The 18,498-nt window shown below is 41.5% G+C and overlaps 1 protein-coding gene across 2 annotated transcripts in view; it reads left to right on the top strand.

Moving 5' to 3' along the window:
• CDH23 (cadherin related 23) overlaps positions 1 to 18,498 on the top strand; it is a 1,769,196-nt gene that overhangs the window by 1,595,637 nt on the left and 155,061 nt on the right. For both annotated transcript variants that reach the window (XM_077454574.1, XM_077454575.1), the window contains exon 37: positions 14,230 to 14,451. In XM_077454574.1, coding sequence (XP_077310700.1) covers positions 14,230 to 14,451 — 222 coding nt within the window. The remainder of the gene's footprint in view (positions 1 to 14,229; positions 14,452 to 18,498) is intronic.

Raw genomic sequence — 18,498 nt, 5'->3', positions numbered from 1 at the left:
AGGAACTGTACGGTTGTGTTAATGGAAAGTAATCTAACCAGGGCTGCTAGGTACGTAGAAATTTATTGTGGGTATACGTTAAGATTGCCGTCAATTTTTCATTCACTAGGGTACCATGTACCTGTACCTGAATTTTCACTTAGTTGAGATTAAGAATCTGTGTCTTCCACGCTTTTGCAATCGTCTTTTTAGTGGCTGAACATCTGTGAGTTACAGGAGCGTACTTACGTTTGGTAGGGTCTTCTACTGGTTTGTGTAGTAGCGCCTCCCAGGGGTCTTTTCGTAAATGTATGTGTAATACCGAATAAACCATATTGTAGACCCTTATCCACAATCGTCTGACCTTTGGGCATGTCCACCATATATGCTTCATGTCACCTAGGTCTAAGCATCTCCTAAAGCATGTTGATGGATAGGTAGGGAGGCATTTAGCAATTCTAGCTGGAGTAAAGTACCACTGGGAGAGTACTTTGAACGTGTTTTCTAGAGTTATGATGTTGCGGGAAGAGCAAAATGGTGCCTCCCAGATTTTATTCTAGGTCTCGGGGGTTTGCGTTGCACTAAAGTCTCTCTCCCAGTTGGTGCAGTAAGATGGAGAATTCAAATTCAAATTACTTATGATGGAGGAATATAATAGGGAAATGGGTTGTGGGGGTTGTCCATCATTTGGTTTCAAATGCTGTCGTAGTTGTTGACCAATCATGGTTTCTTGTTAGGGATTCTAGCAGGTAGCGAATTTGAAGGTAATGAAATTCAGGGAAAGTGAGGGATGTCGTATGTGTCTTTGAGATATTGGAAGGCGACGACGCCCCGAGTGGACAACAGAGACCGAATCCTCCTCAGACACTTGTTGCGCCACCAATGATAGCTACATGTCCTTTCTTAGAAGTAGATGTAGTGTTGATGATCATAAGGGTGGATTGAACAGTGTTAGTACTATACCTGTTGCTAAAGGATCCAGAAGATATGGCCCAGGGACATGAAATTTGAACCCTTTACTCCATATGTTTGAATAGCGAAAGCTATTAATATTAAATTCTATTTTGTTATTCATACATACAGGGTAAAGGGTTCAAAGCTCATGGCCCTGGGCCAGATCATTCTGAGACTTCCTTCTCTCCCAGTCCTTTCACAGGTTCATGGAGTACCCAGTAGATAGCTTACCTTGAGAGTGCCTGTCCTACTATAATAGCTGAATGACGTTTACTTCTGCTTGTGGCTGCGGGTGCAGGAATCGCCATGATTCCTTTATCCTTAACCACCCGTAGTGAAAATTTACTGCTCTGCGGAAATGCGCAGGGCTGTCATTCAATCTGAATGGCATCCCCACGCATGTAAAATTGTAGCGTGTGTGTGGGGACCAACATCCTGCAGTAGCGTTTTTTAAAAGGTGCACCTTTTTTTTTGTGGAAACGCAGGCACGGCAGCCCATTAAAATGAATGGACTGCCGTGCCCGTGCTAACATGGCCTACAAACACGCAGGGATGTAAACCTAGGGTTAGGCTACTTTCACGCTGCTCCGCTGCAAAAATGCAGTAAAAACACATATCTGTTATTGCAGCGTTTTTATTGCGCTTTGGTGCTTTTTGCACCTTTGAAAAAAGGACATGTGACTCAAAAAATGCACCAAAAATGCAACTGTACGTGTGTTTTTAATGCAGTTTAATGTGGTTTCAATTTATTGCAAAGAGGAGGAGAATTTCCGGTTCCTATATATTTTTTTTACCGCACCAAAAATGCAGCAAGTAGGACTTTGAAAAATGCAACAGACCTGCAACTGACCAGTGTGAAGAGTTCCATGGGTTTTAATAGTCTTGCGGGGGGGGTTTTTTCAGATTTTTTTTTTAGCAAAACTAATCAGTGTGAAAGCAGCCTTTGTTTTCAAAAAACAATTGAACTTTTTATTAAGATAATTTTATTTAATTATTTTTTATCTTGTTTCAATCTTTTTTTATTATTATTGCTGGTCTCCTGCAACCATTTTTTTAAATTGTCGCTCTTTTTTTGTTTATAGCACCAAAAATGAAAAATGCAGAGGTGATCAATTACCACCAAAAGAAAGCTCTATTTGTGGGGAAAAAAGTACATTAATTTGTTTGGGTACAGCGTCGCACGACCGCACAATTGTTAGTTAAAGCAATGCAGTGTCGTATTGCAAAAAATAGCCTGCACAGGAAGTGGATAAATCCTTCCAGGGCTGAAGTGGTTAAAATCTGCAGCTTTCATTAAAATAATAACAAGGATATTCATGGCAGGATAACAATTTATTATTTTAATGAAAGCTGCAGATTTTAACCACTTCAGCCCTGGAAGGATTTATCCACTTCCTGTGCAGGCTATTTTTTGTAATACAGCACTGCATTGCTTTAACTAACAATTGTGCGGTCGTGCGACGCTGTACCCAAACAAAATTGATGTCCTTTTTTCCCTACAAATAGAGCTTTTTGGTGGTAATTGATCACCTCTGCATTTTTAATTTTTGGTGCTATAAACAAAAAAAGAGCGACAATTTAAAAAAATAAATAATTTTTTTTTACTTTCTGCTATAAAATCTTTCCAAAAAAAAATGAATGTATTCATCAGTTTAGGCCAATATGTATTTTGCTACATATTTTTGTTAAAATCACGATAAGCGTATATTGATTGGTTTGCGCAAAAATTATCGTGTCTACAAAATAGGGGATAGATTTATGGCATTTTTATTATTTATTTTTTATTAGTAATGGTGGTAATCAGTGATTTTTAGTGGGACTGCGACATTGCGGCAGGCAAATTGGACACCTAACTGATATTTTTTACACTTTTTTTGGGAACCAGTGACATTATTACAGTGATCAGTGCTAAAAATATGCACTGTTATCGTACTAATGGCACTGGCAGGGAAGAAGTTCACATCAGGGGCAATCAAAGGGTTAAATGTGTTCCCTCATTGTGTGTTGTAACTCTATGGGGGACTGTGTGACTGGGGAAACACACAGATCTGTCTTCCTGCTTAGCAGAAAAACAGGATCTGTGTGATCTCCCCTGTCAGAATGGAGATCTGCCTTGTTTACACAAGGAGATCCCCGTTCTGTCACTGCGGGGAATGATTTTGGGTGGCTGGCGGACATTGAGTCCACCAGGACCCGATGATTGGTTCCCCCGTTGGCCAATGGGAGCGCGCGCCCACAAAAGCAAGTTCCTGCACCGACGTTCAGCTATAGAGATTTGCGGGAACGAGCCACCTTGCCACAGTATAATGACAGCGGCTGGTCGGGAAGCGGTAAAGAAATTGAAAAATACTTTAAATAACATTAACATGTTAATGTTAGATTTGATGTTAGTGATTGGATTACATACACTTTAAAAACAAGTAGACATGTGCAGAGTAAAACATTTTGTTTTTCGGAATTTCGTTTTCGTCCGAAAAATTAATTAATTTAGTTACTCCCGAAATTCATTTTTATTTATTTAGTTTTTCGTTCAAAAATTGCATTCGTCCGAAAATCCACATGAATTACGGTTGAATCTGTCTTTGAAGGCTTATGGTGTCTGTCGAATGTATAAAGAAGATTCGACGGAGCTAGTATATAGCATACTTCGTGTGAACTTTAAAACCCTATTAAAGTCTATGGGACTCCAAGGTTCAAAATCTAAAGTGCTCATTTTAAAGGCTAATGTGCAAGTTACTGTCCTAAAAAGTGTTTGGGGGCCTGGGTCCTGCCCCAGGGGACATGTATCAATTAAAAAAAAAGTTTTAAAAACGGCTGTTTTTTCGGGAGCAGTGATTTTAATAATGATTAAAGTGAAACAATAAAAGTGTAATATTCCTTTAAATTTCGTACCTGGGGGGTGTCTATAGTATGCCTGTGAAGGGGCGCATGTTTCTGGTGCTTAGAACTGTCCCTGCACAAAGTGTCATTTATGCAGGAAAAAAAGTCCTTTAAAATCACTCGCAGCTATTATGAATTGTCGGCTCCGTAATACAGAGAACACTCATTGACTTCATCTATTGCTTTATATTTGTATGTTCTAACTGTCAAATAAAACTTTTTAAACAAAAAAAGAAAGTCATTGATAAAAATAAATAAATAAATAAATAAAGCGTGGGGGCCCCCCAAATTCAATTACCAGGCCCTTCAGGTCTGGTATGGATATTAAGGGGAACCCTGCGTCAAATTTAAATTTTTTTTACGTGCGGGCCTCCCTAAAAATCCATACCAGACCCTTTATCTGAGCACGCAACCTGGCAGGCCGCAGGAAAAGAGGGGGGGACGAGAGAGCGCCCCCCTCCCTCCTGAACCATACTAGGCCACATGCCCTCAACATTGGGAGGATGCTTTGGGGGTCTGTGACCCCTCAAAGCACCTTGTCCCCATGTTGATGAGGACAAGGGCCTCATCCCCACAACCCTGGCCGGTGGTTGTGGGGGTCTGCGGGTGGGGGGCTTATCAGAATCTGGAAGCCCCCTTTAACAAGGGGACCCCCAGATCCCGCCCCCCTGTTTGAAATGGTAAGGGGGTACAAAAGTACGCCTACCATTTCACAAAGAAAGTGTAAAAAATAGTTAAATAAGACAAACACACTTTTGAAAAATTCCTTTATTAAAAATAAAAAAAATAAAAAAAAGATTCCAGCGGTGGTAATCCACTCTTGCTATCCAGCGATTGATGGATGATCATCTCTCCAGCGATGGCTGATCTGATCCAGTGCAGTGAATACATCCATCTTCTGTCTCCACGGAGGAGACACAGGCTTCACAGGCATACTATAGACACCCCCCAGGTACGAAATTTAAAGGAATATTACACTTTTATTGTTTTATGGTTTAAAGGAATATTACACTTTTATTGTTTCACTTTAATCATTATTAAAATCACTGCTCCCGAAAAAACGTCAGTTTTTAAAACTTTTTTTTGCATTGATACATGTCCCCTGGGGCAGGACCCGGGTCCCCAAACACTTTTTAGGACAGTAACTTGCAGAATCTTTTCTCTCTGTCAAATCTTTTTTCTCTGTCGAATATTTTCTCTATATAATCTTGGACTAATAGAGGTAAGGTTAGGCACATTCGACCACAGGTTCTATAGACACAGATTGTTATTGTCAGAGTCACGTTGAATCTCCTATTCTATATCGAACTGTTGTAACAACAAAAACTAAAATAAAGCATTTATTTATGTCGGATCTTTCGTTTTTCGGATTCTGTGCTTTCGTTATCGTTTGTCAAAATGAAAATACCTGAAATTTGGACGAAAATGCATTCGGACGAAAACAAATGCACATGTCTAAAAACAAGTTCAAACTTTGGCAAATTGTGTCATGGGTTAAATTTTAATGGGATGCCAGTGCACACGAATGGACTCAAAAATGGGCATGCAGAATCTTTTCTGATGCAGCGCATTATCGCGTGCTGAGGTGTGCTGAGGTGCGCTGCACTGCATGTGCATCAGAGCTGCATTGCCTTAGGGTGTTGAGGTGCCATTGATAATGAACAGCACTGCAAGCACACTTAACATACATTAGTATTGTGCTGCATCATAAAAGTGTTGCGATCCTCACTCTATGAACAGTGTACTTTGTGCCCGTTACAACTAGGTTCATTTTACTATCTATTCATGCATGTATTTTTAAATGCTATGTGTATGCTACATTTCTTGTGACCGTTCCATCAGGTTGGCTTAAATACTGTAGATGTGGGTCAATGTGCCAAAAATATAGTATGCATAGACCACTGTAAGAAACAATGGTTTTTCACAGAGGGGTATATTTGCCTTGGAAATGCTGCAGAACGCATGACAACATATGTCAGGAGTGAACAAATCCTAAACAGGGTTATTGACAGTTTAATAAAAATGTGAATGTTTCTCTAGACGGCAGCGCAAATATTACATTTATGAGACAATGAGCTTCTGCTTGTTTACATACGGTTTTCATTATGTAGCTGCTTTATGCCGTGTACACACGAGCGGAATGTCCGACAGAAAAAGTCAGATGGGAGCTTTTCATCGTATATTCGGACCGTGTGTATGCCCCATCGGACATTTTACGTTGAAAATTCTGATGGACCTAGAAATAAAACATGTTATCAGGAAAACCGCTCGTCTGTATGCTGTTTCGACGGACCAAAAAAAAGGCATGCTCTGAAGCAAATACGAGATGGAAGCTATTGGCTACTGGCTATTGAACTTCCTTTTTCTAGTCCCGTCATATGTCACCGCGTTCTTGGCGGTCGGAATTTGGTGTGATTGTGTGTACGCAAGACAGTTTCAGCGGAACTCCGTCGAAAAAAAAAAGAGTTTATTCCGACAGGAAAACCAGTCGTGTGTACAGGGCATTAGGCCAGCCAAAGACGGAGCAAATTTCTTTCCTGTAGACCGCGTTGACTGGGGCATCTCTCCCACTGAGTGATTGTGTTCTCCCAGTGGGTGAGCGGGGGAAGCCTTCCCTGCCGGGAGAGCACAGTGATTATTGCTAGCAGCTAGAACAGCCGCTAGCAATAATCGCATGTAAAACCCAGCAGGCTGGTTGTACGGTCAACTTGGGTACATTAAGCCTGCCCATACATGGTTTGAATCTTGGTCGATTCAACAGGATTCAAACCATTAGGATTTGAATCAGCCTTAGGATTCAAACAATTAATGGGCAGGCTGAGTGTACCAAGTTGATTGATCAATCAACTTGGGTACAACCAGCCTGCCGGATTCGCTTGCGAACATCGCAAGTGGCTGCTATAGCCGCTAGTGATCACTGTCATCTCCCGGTGGGCTCCATTATATCGGGCGAAGTCAATGTCTCGGCAGGAGAAGTTCCCCTGTAAACACTGTCTGTGTTGATGGTGGAATCGTGCTAATTTCTTTCCTGCAACCATGGCTTGCCTTAGTCTTGGGGGTTCTGCACTCAGTCAATAGTCAGCTTTGAGGCAATTTAAAATATCACCAATATCCTCCCTGACAGCTGGCAGTGCTGAATGACTATAACATGTTTGCTGAACACGTGCTGCATGCACAAAAACAAATGTTTTTAGTAAACACAACACAAACAAAGCTTAATTCATTCAAGCAGAGTTCTAGCTTTTTTTTTTTTTTTTTTTTTTAAAGAAAAACACCCCGCTTATAGCTTGTAGAAAATTGGAGAGGAATTCGGGGTGGTGTGAAATATTCCAAAACACTTCAGCACAGTTCTGCAGTGATCAACCCTTTTTCTCTCCCTCTGTGTAAACAGCAGCAATAAACTCTTTCACTCACAGCTGGGAACCATGAGATAGTTTTACAGAAGAAGTATAGCTAGACTGGGACAGAGTCCATAGATTCACGGCTGAGGACCATGAAGTATCTTTATCACAAGTACAGCTAGATAGGTTCACGTCTGGGGTCCATGAAAGTATCTTTAGCACAGATATAGCTAGATAGGTTCACAGCTGGGGACCATGGTGAAGTAGCTTTATAGTGCAACACATACAGATAGCTCTACTCACAGAATCCTGGAACCAGATCAATCCATAGGTACAACCTCTTGTAAAGTAAACCAGCATCCAGTCCCAGGGGCAAGCAGCCCCCTCCTCTCAGCTCACTAATCCATTCCCTCAGAAGGGAAAAAGACAATTTCCTCAGGGCTCCAAACTATTTGACTGCATCCCTGCCACCAACTGGGCCTTAATACTTAGCTTCATAGTGCAGCTATTTTAACCTGTCAAACTTGGCCGTTGAACTCAGCAGCCACAAGCCAAATGCTTGTCTTGGGGTTATGATGGTGACACAGTATTTTAATGCAAAATTCCCATTCGGATGGGAAAAAACACATTCAGGAGGCAGCAGTATCACCTCCTGCAACAACAGTGGGAGGATCTTAGCCGGTTTACAACCGGCTCACGCAGACATACTGCAGCAGAATGGCTCTCCTGGGGAAATCTATATATCTGTATATATATATATATATATATATATATATATATATATGGCTTTGCCCAGGAGAGCCACCAGAAGGTGCACAAGCACCGCCGGAAGCACGCTCCTACTGCACAGATCGCATGCACAAGAGCCAGCACGGGGATTTGTGTGTGTAAACCTACAAATCCCTGTGCTGTCAGAGGAGAGAAGACAGATTGTGTGTTCCTACAAAGTAGGAACAACGATCTGTCATCTCTCCTAGTTAGTCCCATCCCCACACAGTTAGAACACAGTGAGGGAACACACAGTTAACCCCTTGATCGCCCCCTAGTGTTAACTCCCTCCCTGCCAGTGACATTTATACAGTAATCAGTGCATATTTATAGCAATGATCGCTCTATAAATGTCAGTGGTCCCAAAAATGTGTCAAAAGTCTCCAATCTGTCCGTCCACAATACTGCTAAAAATCGCAGCTCACACCATTACTAGTAAAAAAAATAAAAAAACGCCATAAAAATGTCATAAATCTTTCCCATAGTTTGTAGACGCTATAACTTTTGCACAAACCAATCAATATATGCTTATTGTGATCTTTTTTTTTACCAAATATATGTAGAAGAATACATATTGGCGTTAATTGATGAAGACACTTTTTTTTTTGTGGGATATTTATTATAGAAAAAAGTAAAAAATATTGTTTTATTTTGAAAATTTTCGCTATTTTTTTGTTTATAGTTAAAAAAATAAAAATCACAGAAAAAAGAAAGCTTTATTTGTGGGAAAAAGTATGCAAATTTTGTTTGGGTACAGTATTGCATGACCGCACAGTTGTCAGTTAAAGCAATGCAGTGCCAAATTGTAAAAAAGTTCTCTGGTCAGGAAGGGGATAAAATCTTCTGGGGCTGAAGTGGTTAAAGGGGCATTAAATACCAGGAGTGTGCGTTAAGTACAGAGTGCAGGGTTCAGGTGTGCACTACGCACAGAGTGCAGGATTCAAGGGTGTGGTGCATACAGAGTGCAGGGTTCAGGAGTGCGCTATGCAGTGTGCAGGGTTCAACGGTGCAATGCATACAGAGTGCAGGGTTTGGGGGCACTGCATATAGAGTGCAGGGTTCAAGGATGCTCTGCAAAAGTGTTCAGGGTTCAGGTGTGCACTGAATATACAGTGCAAGGTTTAGGAGTGTGTGAGTGTAGAGTACAGAGATGCTCCCAAATCCCCCCCCCCCTCCCCCAGTACAGTGCTCTACTCCCACCTCATTGAGGGTACCTAATAAAGAACTGCAGCTGCAGAAGAGCAGGATAAGTTACTCAGGACGAGGGTGAAGTGTAGCTGCTGGGCATGTGGGACTAGTGGGCACAAACTTCAGGAACTGTTGCCGGCAGACAGGCACCAGGTTCCAACTATCTATTTAAGCAGAGAGGCAGCAGGCAGAGCACAGTTAAGACTCTGCAGCTATAACTAGAGGAGCAGGATTGGCAAATGTGGCGCCCTGCATCTTCCACCACTGGCTCCAGCCTGCTTCTATCTATAAATAATCCCAACTAGCTCCATACTCTGCCTGGATAAGTGGCTGCTGGTGCTGCATCAAGCTGTAAAGGGGTACTCTCTTACACCTGCTGAGTCAACACTAACTTGCCTTAAAAAAGAGCTGATTTTTACTTAAATAAAATTTACTGACAGCTGTAAAAATTACTAATTTTCATAAACTGTCAATTAATTTACTGACAGTTGGCAACCCTGTCCTCTAGTTACAGCAGAAGCCAAAAAACTAAATTTGCCGAGCAGCCTAACTAGGAAGTTGCTGCATCAGGATTTTTATTTTAAGCCTCGTGGCTATCATTTACAAACTTTTGTGACATTCATATATAGGCAGGTAGCCAAAAAGCTACCTATTTTTTGGGCCTTAAGGGCTAACAGTACATGCATATGTCACTTCTTGTCTTTTAAGGGAGTGAAAAATACAGGAGGAAACCTCATGGTCTTTGGGAAGTCGGAGGTGTGACCATGCATGTGAAAATGTAATTGCTGTTTAACAGCAGAGTACCCATCAGCAAGACCTTGGCATGGGTCTGAGGATTGGACTTCCTCTATATTGTCATTAGGGGACAACACTCTACTGATCAGGGTAAAACTCCACAGCTCTTGAAAAAGAAAGAATGAGGAGTAGTTCCTGAATAAGTGGAAAGGTCTGGTCTGATTCTTGTGGAGAATAGTGTATATATGGGAACGGTGGTGGCTGGGTGAAAAAAGTCACATAGGCAGGGCGGTCTGGAACGTGATGCTCCCTGAAGTGAAAATGGGCCCCTATTTTAGGGTTCACTGCAGAACAGAATTGGTCCTAAGGAACTGGCCTGTAACTACAGTTTTTGAGGGCTTGTGATGTGTGCAGTGGCTCCCCTCCAAGGCTGAAGGTGTCAGAGTTAAGTATGAAGAGTTGGTGGAGAGAGACAGCGCTCTACATCTTCCTTCTCAAAATAACTCTGTAGTCAATGACAAGACAGGTGTCCCTTGCAGGTGAGAAGATGTTATCCTTCCATATGTGGGGCCTGGTGAAGTAATATAGCCTCCAGCCATGAGGGAGCACTGAGCCCACCTGATCGATAGCAATATTGCCAACAGCATGTTACTCACATGCTAACATGTATATGTTCAATTTTTTTTATTTCTTTTTTTTGCTGCATTTAAAAATTGGACCTTTCCAGACCCATATTATATCTATGAGTGGCTTGATGTAAATGGACTTGTGTTCATTTACACCCGATTACTGCCGATCAGCCACATTTTGGTCTGAAAAGGCAGAAAAGGACACAGATGTTTTCCATGTAGCCAGTGGATATTGTTGGCTGTGGGGCTCTGTTTGAGACATAGTGGGTAAAAATTACCTACACGAGTGTAAAACTCCATATATAGACATTCTGGGGAATTCAATAACTCTCTCACAACACTCGGGTCACTTTAGAACTACCTGTGATTAATTTAGGCAAGCACTTGTGCCAGTTTTGGTAACATTATTGACATGGGCAACAAATTCAGGTAATTCTTACTGCCACCACTTTAAGAACCTGTCACTATGGCAGCGGCAGTTTTTTAAATAATCACCGCCAGTTTCCAGAATAAGAAATTGGCAATAGCTTGGACCAGATTTGGACTGGCGTACAAAAAGACATGGGGCATGTCTATGTTGGGAAGCTGTTATTAACATGACAGCTTCCTGCACATTTGGCTACTAAATGAAAAAAAGGGCCTGGGGATAGTCGTGATGCCTATATTTGGGAAATGACTTTGAGTCATTGAGTGGGTGAAGCCTGGAAGGGAACTGAGACCAGTTCCCTATCAGTTCCACCTTTCACTATTGGGATTTTGACGTTTGCCACTTTTAGAATTCACCTTTGCATTGTGTGAATAGATTATCAGTCATCTGGGATTTATGCTATTAAAGACTTTTTACTTTCAGCACAGACTTTGTTTGCACAACATTTGTGATATTTGTTAAGTCCTGTGCTGTCTTGTTTATTTGAATGATATGCCCTGTATTATGGTATTGTGACAGTTGCTATTTTCAATCTGTATATGTTTTTTAGGCATCCAGCGTGTTTTTTTTTTTCTGTTTTTAAATTCAATAGCTGGACCGACAGAATTCTAAAGAATGTCTATAACAGCCTTTATGAATTTCCCCCATTGTGCACTGGGCCTGACTGATTCAAAGTTTTAGCATGCATATTTTGGTTATGAAGGTCACACTTACAGAAGCGCTCAAATTGGTTCATAGTATCAAGAATGACCAAAAATCCAAAAGAATACTGCGCGTGTGAAAAAAAACATATGTAAATGTGAAACTAAAAGAGGCACCACTAATGTGAGATATTTCCACAATAATGACAAATAACAATAAATGCGTTGCACTAATAAACAAATGTGTGAATACAAATAGAATGAGACAGCAATTAGTCCAAAATGAATAACAGTTTCTCAGATGGACCATTAATTCCATATATGTCAGAACCCGTGACAATACTGTAGATGAAACAAATTAAAATCCCTCCATCAAGTGAGTATACCACCACCACAGTTGAAAATGGACTCTTACCAAAGAGCCTGGACCCTTTTTTACGAGGGGTCAAACAGGCTAGAACTTATAATCCCTAGCACTTTGTCACCGATACGGGGTAGAAAAGGGAACCACATCAGGATCGATCCCAGAGTATCTGAAAGTATCTGAAAGCTCTTCTCTCAAAGTGTCCAAACAGCCAAATCCTGTCAAAGGATTTGTATTTTTGTTCATCCGGTCCTGAGATTTATACGACTCTGGCAAACAGCACAGACCCGTCTGACAGGAGAGGGGATCCCCTCCCCCTTGACAGGATTTGGCTATTCAGACGCTTTGAGAGAAGAGTTTTCAGATACTCTGGGATCGATCCTGATGTGGTTCCTTTTTCTACCCCCTATCAGTGACCAGTTCTGGAGATTATACAGTATAACCTGTTTCACCCTTCGTAATAAAGAGTCCAAGCTATTTGGTAAGAGTCCATTTTCAACTGTGGTGGTGGTATACTCACCTGGTGGAGGGATCTGGATTTCTCTCATCTACAGTAGTGTCACGGATTCAGACACATATGGAATTAATGGTCCTTCTGAGAGACTGTTATTCATTTTGGACTATTTACTGTCTCATTTTATTTGTATTCACGCATTTGTTTATTAGCACACCACATTTATTGTTATTTATTATTCATAGTAGCAATATCCTGGCATGCTTTACAAAATAGAGCATAAAAATATTTGAGTTTTAAATAATGAAATATTTCAGAGTTTGGCAGGTACCAAATTTGTGCAGTCAACAAATCTGGCCTTTATGGAAGGCAAGAAGAAAGCCATTGTTGAAAGAAAGCCATATGAAGTCCCGTTTGCAGTTTGTGAGAAGCCCATGTGGGGGATGCAGCTAACATGTGAACGAAGGTGCTCTAGTCAGATGAGACCAAAATTGAACTTTTTGGCTCAAAAGCAAAATGCTATGTGTGGCGGAAAACTAAGGCCGCGTACACACGGGCGGACTGTCTGACGGACTTAGTCCGCTGAAACGTGTTTCAGCGGACAATCCGCTCGTGTGTGGGCTTCAGCTGACTTTTTCAGCGGACAGTCTGGCGGACTAAGTCTTTCGGAATTTCCGTAATATTGTCCGTCCAAACTTGGTTTCAGCGGACAGTCCGCTCGTGAGTAGGCTAGTTCGACGGACTAAGTATGGCGCATGCTCAGAAAGGATTTACACGGCCGAAGGTTGCATTGCAGTGTATTGGACGTCGTATTTCTAGTCCCATCGTACGTGCTGTACACGTCATCGCGCAAGCTTTCAGCGGACTGTCTGTTCATCGTGTGTGGTCAAGTCCGTTCATTCAAAAGTAGGACGGACTGTCTGTCGGATTGTCTGACGGACTTAGTTGGCCAGACAATCCGCCCGTGTGTACGCGGCCTAACACTGCACATCACCCTGAACACACCATCCCTACTGTGAAACATGCTTGCAGCAGCATTATGTTGTGGGTATGCTTTTCTTCAGCAGGGACAGCTGGTCAGAGTTAATGGGAAGATGGATAGAGCCAAATACAGGGCAATCTTAGAAGAAAACCTGATAGAGTCTGCAAAAGACTTGAGACTGGAGCAGAGGTTCACCTTCCAACAGGACAACAACCCTAAACATACAGTCAGAGCTACAATGAAATGGTTTAGATTGAAGCATATTCATGTGTTAGAATGGCCCAGTCAAAGTCCTGACCTAAATCCAATTGAGAATCTGTGGCAATACTTTGAAATTGCTGTTCACAAATGCACTCCATCCAATCTGACAGAGCTTGAGCTATTTTGCAAAGAAGAATGGGCAAAAATTTCACTCTCTAGATGTGCAAATCTGGTAGAGTCCCCAAAAAGACTTGCAGCTGTAATTGCAGCAAAAGGTGGTTGTACAAAGTATTGACTCAGGGGGGCTGAATACAAATGTACCCCACACTTTTCAGATATTTATTTGTAAAAAAAAATTGAAAATCATTTATCATTTTCTTTCCACTTCACAATTATTATCCACTTTATGTTGGTCTATCACATAAAATACCAATAAAATACATTTACATTTTTGATTGTAATATGACAAAATGTGGAAAATTTCAAGGGTTGTGAATACTTTTTCAAGGCACTGTAGATAAATAGAGAGATAGAGAGATAGATAGATAGATAGATAGATAGATAGATAGATATGTTAAAACTAAAATAAGGGTTGAATTTGATGGATAACGGTCTCTTTTACTAAAATTACATATTTAATATATTTATGGAATGCAATATTTATGTTTTTATTTAATTTTTTTCAGGCAACAACAACAGTTTACGTAACGATCTTGGATGAAAATGACAATGCTCCCATGTTTGACAGTCTGCTATATGAAGTCAGGCTAGATGAAGGTCCTCTGACACTGAACTCTGTCATTATCACAACTACAGCTGTGGATCTTGATGAAGGACTTAATGGAACCGTGATCTATAATATAATAAATGGCAACCTCAATAACACCTTTACGATCAACAGTGGCACGGTACGGATAGGATGAAACTTGCTCAATACGCACGTTATCTTTTTGACAAATCCGGAATAATCTGCTATGCATTTTGTTGATGTTTATGATGTAATGGAGGCAGTGGCGTTGCTAGGGGGTGGCTTTTGGGGCTATAGCCCCGAGTCTCTGCAGGGGTTCCCAAGGGAAGGGAAAGCTCTCTGGGGACCCTGATGTAAGTGGGGGGCTCTCTGGGGACCCTGATGCAAGGGAGAGGCTCTCTGGGGACCCTGATTTTAAAGGAGAGGCTCTCTGGGGACCCTGATTTTAAGGGGGTGGCTCTCTCTGGACCTTGATTTAATGGGGAGGCTCTCTGGGAACCTAATTTAAGGGAGCTCTCTGGGAACCCTGATGTAAGGGGGGCTCTCTGGGGATATATATACACACACACATATTACTGTATATACATGTGTATGCCCGCCCAAGCATATGACTTTCTTTACTACGCTGCTATGGGCACTAGCCCCAGATCTTTTGTAGACCTAGCAACGCCCCTGAATGGAGGTCAAATTGTTTCTATTTGAAAGCTTTTATTGGGCTTTAAAAGGTACAAAACAAAGCTATTACAACATATAGTCAAAAAGCAAAACTACACTGCATCTGAGCACCAAAAACTCTATTTAATTCAATTTTAATATTCAAAGCAAACTTCTCCATCCATCCATGTCTGCATGCTTTATTTTGCTGAGAAATCACTTTGAAAAACACCCACTAGCATTTCTGGCCATGACCATCTTGACTAAGGGCAGATGATTCTTGTAGCAATTACTTCCTGGACATCGTATTTCCTTAGCTCAGGCATGCAGGAGTGTGTTCTTAGTTGAGAAAACCCCTCCTCCCCTCCGGAAGACTCCTGGGATGTATGACATAATTTTCCTATGCCTGGAAACCAGGAAGTAACTGTAGAAATGTAAAAAAAAAAAAAAAAGTTTAAAACACGTAATTAGGATATACTTTCCTATCCAGTTACTGGTGCTAGCAGGGTAAGGATTAAAAATAGATTGATAGAGTAAAATTCCTCTTTTTAATATGGGAAAGTATTTTCTCTGAAGGAACCAGTTGAAAATATAATAGTTGGTTCTGAGGCTGATCTAATGCAGATAAGGCACCAAGTGAGTTTAATTATCGCCTTAATCAACCACAGAACCTGTGTAATTATGTGTGTCCTGGATTAAAGGGATGTTGTGGCAACCTTAGTGGACAGATAGTGGTCAGGTGATGTAAACAATGTAGGCCAAGCGTGATGAGGGAGGGGTTTGCAACGTGGTGAGTTGTAAAGGAGCTATTTTCTAGGTACAGTAACCCCTTGTTTTTGAGATGAAGCTGTGTGGAATTCTAGCACATAACATTCATAAACAACATTCTTGAAATGTGTCAAATTTGCACATTAGCAAGCCAAATAAGACATGCATGACATTATCTGTGGTTTATCTTGTGAGTTATTTCCTGAGCTTGTTTCCTCTCCCACTACATAGACATACTTTTTATTGTTAAATTGAATTTGGCTAATAAGTTCTTAACATAAACAAGGCATTATCAGCCTTTAGGGTAATGTCAGTGGGGCAAATATTTGTTTGCCAAAGCGGACATCTGTCTGTGTCATATCCCTATCCCACTGTGACCATTTACAGAAAGATGTCCGTCTATCACTGGCCCAAATGTTACTGAATCTCAATCATTAGCAATGGGAGCTACATCTGGCTGCCTTAGCTATAGAGGGAGCGATTCCATGGAGGCAGAGACACTAGTGAGATAGGATAGATACATTGGCCTGCCCTATACACCAGGGGATGTCACTAGTCTAATACTGGCACAAAGAGGCAGTGTTTGGAAGCTGGCAGGCAGTCCCTTCAGCAGTGTATCTGCTGAATGGAAAAGAGTAAAACACTTATTAGAAGATGGTTCCGTTCATAATTTATTGTCATAGGCACAAAAGGACTAGTACAATGACATTTTGGCTTTTGTGCATTCTCACAATTTACCCAAAAGTAGACAATGCAGAAAAAGTAAAAATAAATAATACTGAGGAGGAACACAATTCTCTAGCAGCAAGTTTGCATTCAGTGATATTTTTAGCAGCTTTTTTTCATCTCTTAAAAACATGATGTGACCTCATCCTGCAGCATTGGGCACCTGCCTCTTAAAGTGGTTCTAAAGTCAAAATGGTGTTTTTACCTTAAAGTGTTACTAAATCCATAGCAGTAAAATCAGTCTGTATATGCAGTAAAGCATGCTTGTTATATTGTGGAACCTAATACCGCGTACACACAATTCGACCGTGTGTGGGCTCCAGTGGACTTTTTCTTCCCAAAAGTCCAGCGGACTTAGAAAGAAGACGACTCAAAATTGTCCACCGGACTCGGCTTTCTAGCGGACAATCCGCTCATCTGTGGGCAGGTCCGTTCATTTGGAAAGTCTGGCGGACCTTGGCCAAAAGTCCAGCAGATTGTGCGTGGTCGTGTGTATGCAAGTCCGCTCGTTCGGAAAGCCTGGCGGACCTCCGTTGCAAAGTCAGGCAGATTGTCCGCCGGACAGTACAATCGTGTGTACGGGGCATTAGGGTTAATCCTCTGCATTGTGTAAAAAGGCTGCTTGATCTTGTATGCACAGATCCTCCCCTCCCTGCACTGTCCCCCTGAACAAGTCCGGATAGCACTGAGCCTTTGGAGTCAGGCTGCACATGCTCACTTTGGTGTGTATTGCTAGAGAGGTTTTTTTTTTATTTCTTGGGAGAGTGCATGTGATCAGCACAGAGCCAATCAGCACTGTCCAGACATGTCCAGACAGAGAGTCAGGAGCCCTGAAGCCTCATAGGTCAGCTCAGTGCAGTATGAAAACTCCTCCTACAAGCTTCACCAGGAACTTGTAGAAATCACAAGTGCTGTATACCGCTGATGAGAAAAGGTATTTATCAGTTTTATATTTACTAAAATAATTGCATTTCCATGTTCTGTGTATTGTGGGAGACCAGATATAGTGAATACAGGGTCCTGGGTTTAGTAAAACTTTGCAAATGATCACCTTGTAAAACAACCCATTCAGTTTAAAATAGAAATGAAAGGCAAAATCTTTTGGTATAGATATAAGAAAAAAACATTTATAAATATCCTTTTTCCCTTTTTTTTATAAATGATCACATTCCCTCTGTTCTCAGCTGCATAAGGGCTGGGGGAGGAGAAGCAGCAATACACTGAGCTTCCCAGTGAATGAGTGTGGAGGGGAGGCGAGTCAGAACAAGTCTGATCATTGGCGGAGAGTACACAGGGTTCTCAGCATAGCTAGGGAACTGACCACCATGTGCTCTCCTGCTTAGTGTAGTCAGTTTTTAATAGGAAAGCAGAGAGACTGTCAGGAACACCAGGGATTTCACAAAAAGGAAGCAATACAAAGAGAACAGGATACTTTCTCATACAAGTACATGGTACAGCAGACACATATCAGGAACATTAAGTGTTGAGGTAAAAAATGCTTTAAAGCATTCTTTACATAGGGTAAAAAAACTGCACACTACCTACCCTTCCCACTCCTAATCCCTAAACTCTTTCTTGATTCCTCTCACCAATCCAATGCTGTCCCAGCGGAACATTGCTCCTCTTACTTCCTGGTCTGATAGAACACACTAAGAGCGGTAGGAGCCATAGGCTCCTGATGCTGACAGTCAAACTCCTGTGAGGAGGGATAGGAGGATGTCTATTGATGCACACAGACCGGCTTGGAAATGCACAGGTGCTCACTTCGCACCTGGCTTGCTAAGGAGGCACCTATAAGGAAGGAAGATTGGAGAGCTTCAAAGAAAAGGTAAGGGACTGCTCTGTGTAATATCGTTGCACAGAGCAGGTAAGTATAGCATCATTTTTATTTTAATAAAAAAAAAAATTAACCTTTAGTATGACTTTAGGCTGGTGATACACTGATTGAAATGTAACCAGTCCATCAGGGACCAGTCGACTTTCGATCCCCATGTGAGGTTGACCCCTAGACCTAAACAATTGTTTAAGGTCCTTTAACATGGGGAAGACTCTACCTGAG

Source organism: Lithobates pipiens, unplaced genomic scaffold, assembly GCF_037356315.1.
Source record: "Lithobates pipiens isolate NorthernLeopardFrog02 unplaced genomic scaffold, aLitPip1_a1.2 Scaffold_25, whole genome shotgun sequence".
NCBI classification, from domain to species: Eukaryota; Metazoa; Chordata; class Amphibia; order Anura; family Ranidae; genus Lithobates; species Lithobates pipiens.
Note: the sequence above shows the minus strand (reverse complement) of the source record. Positions and strands in the feature narration are given on the sequence as shown.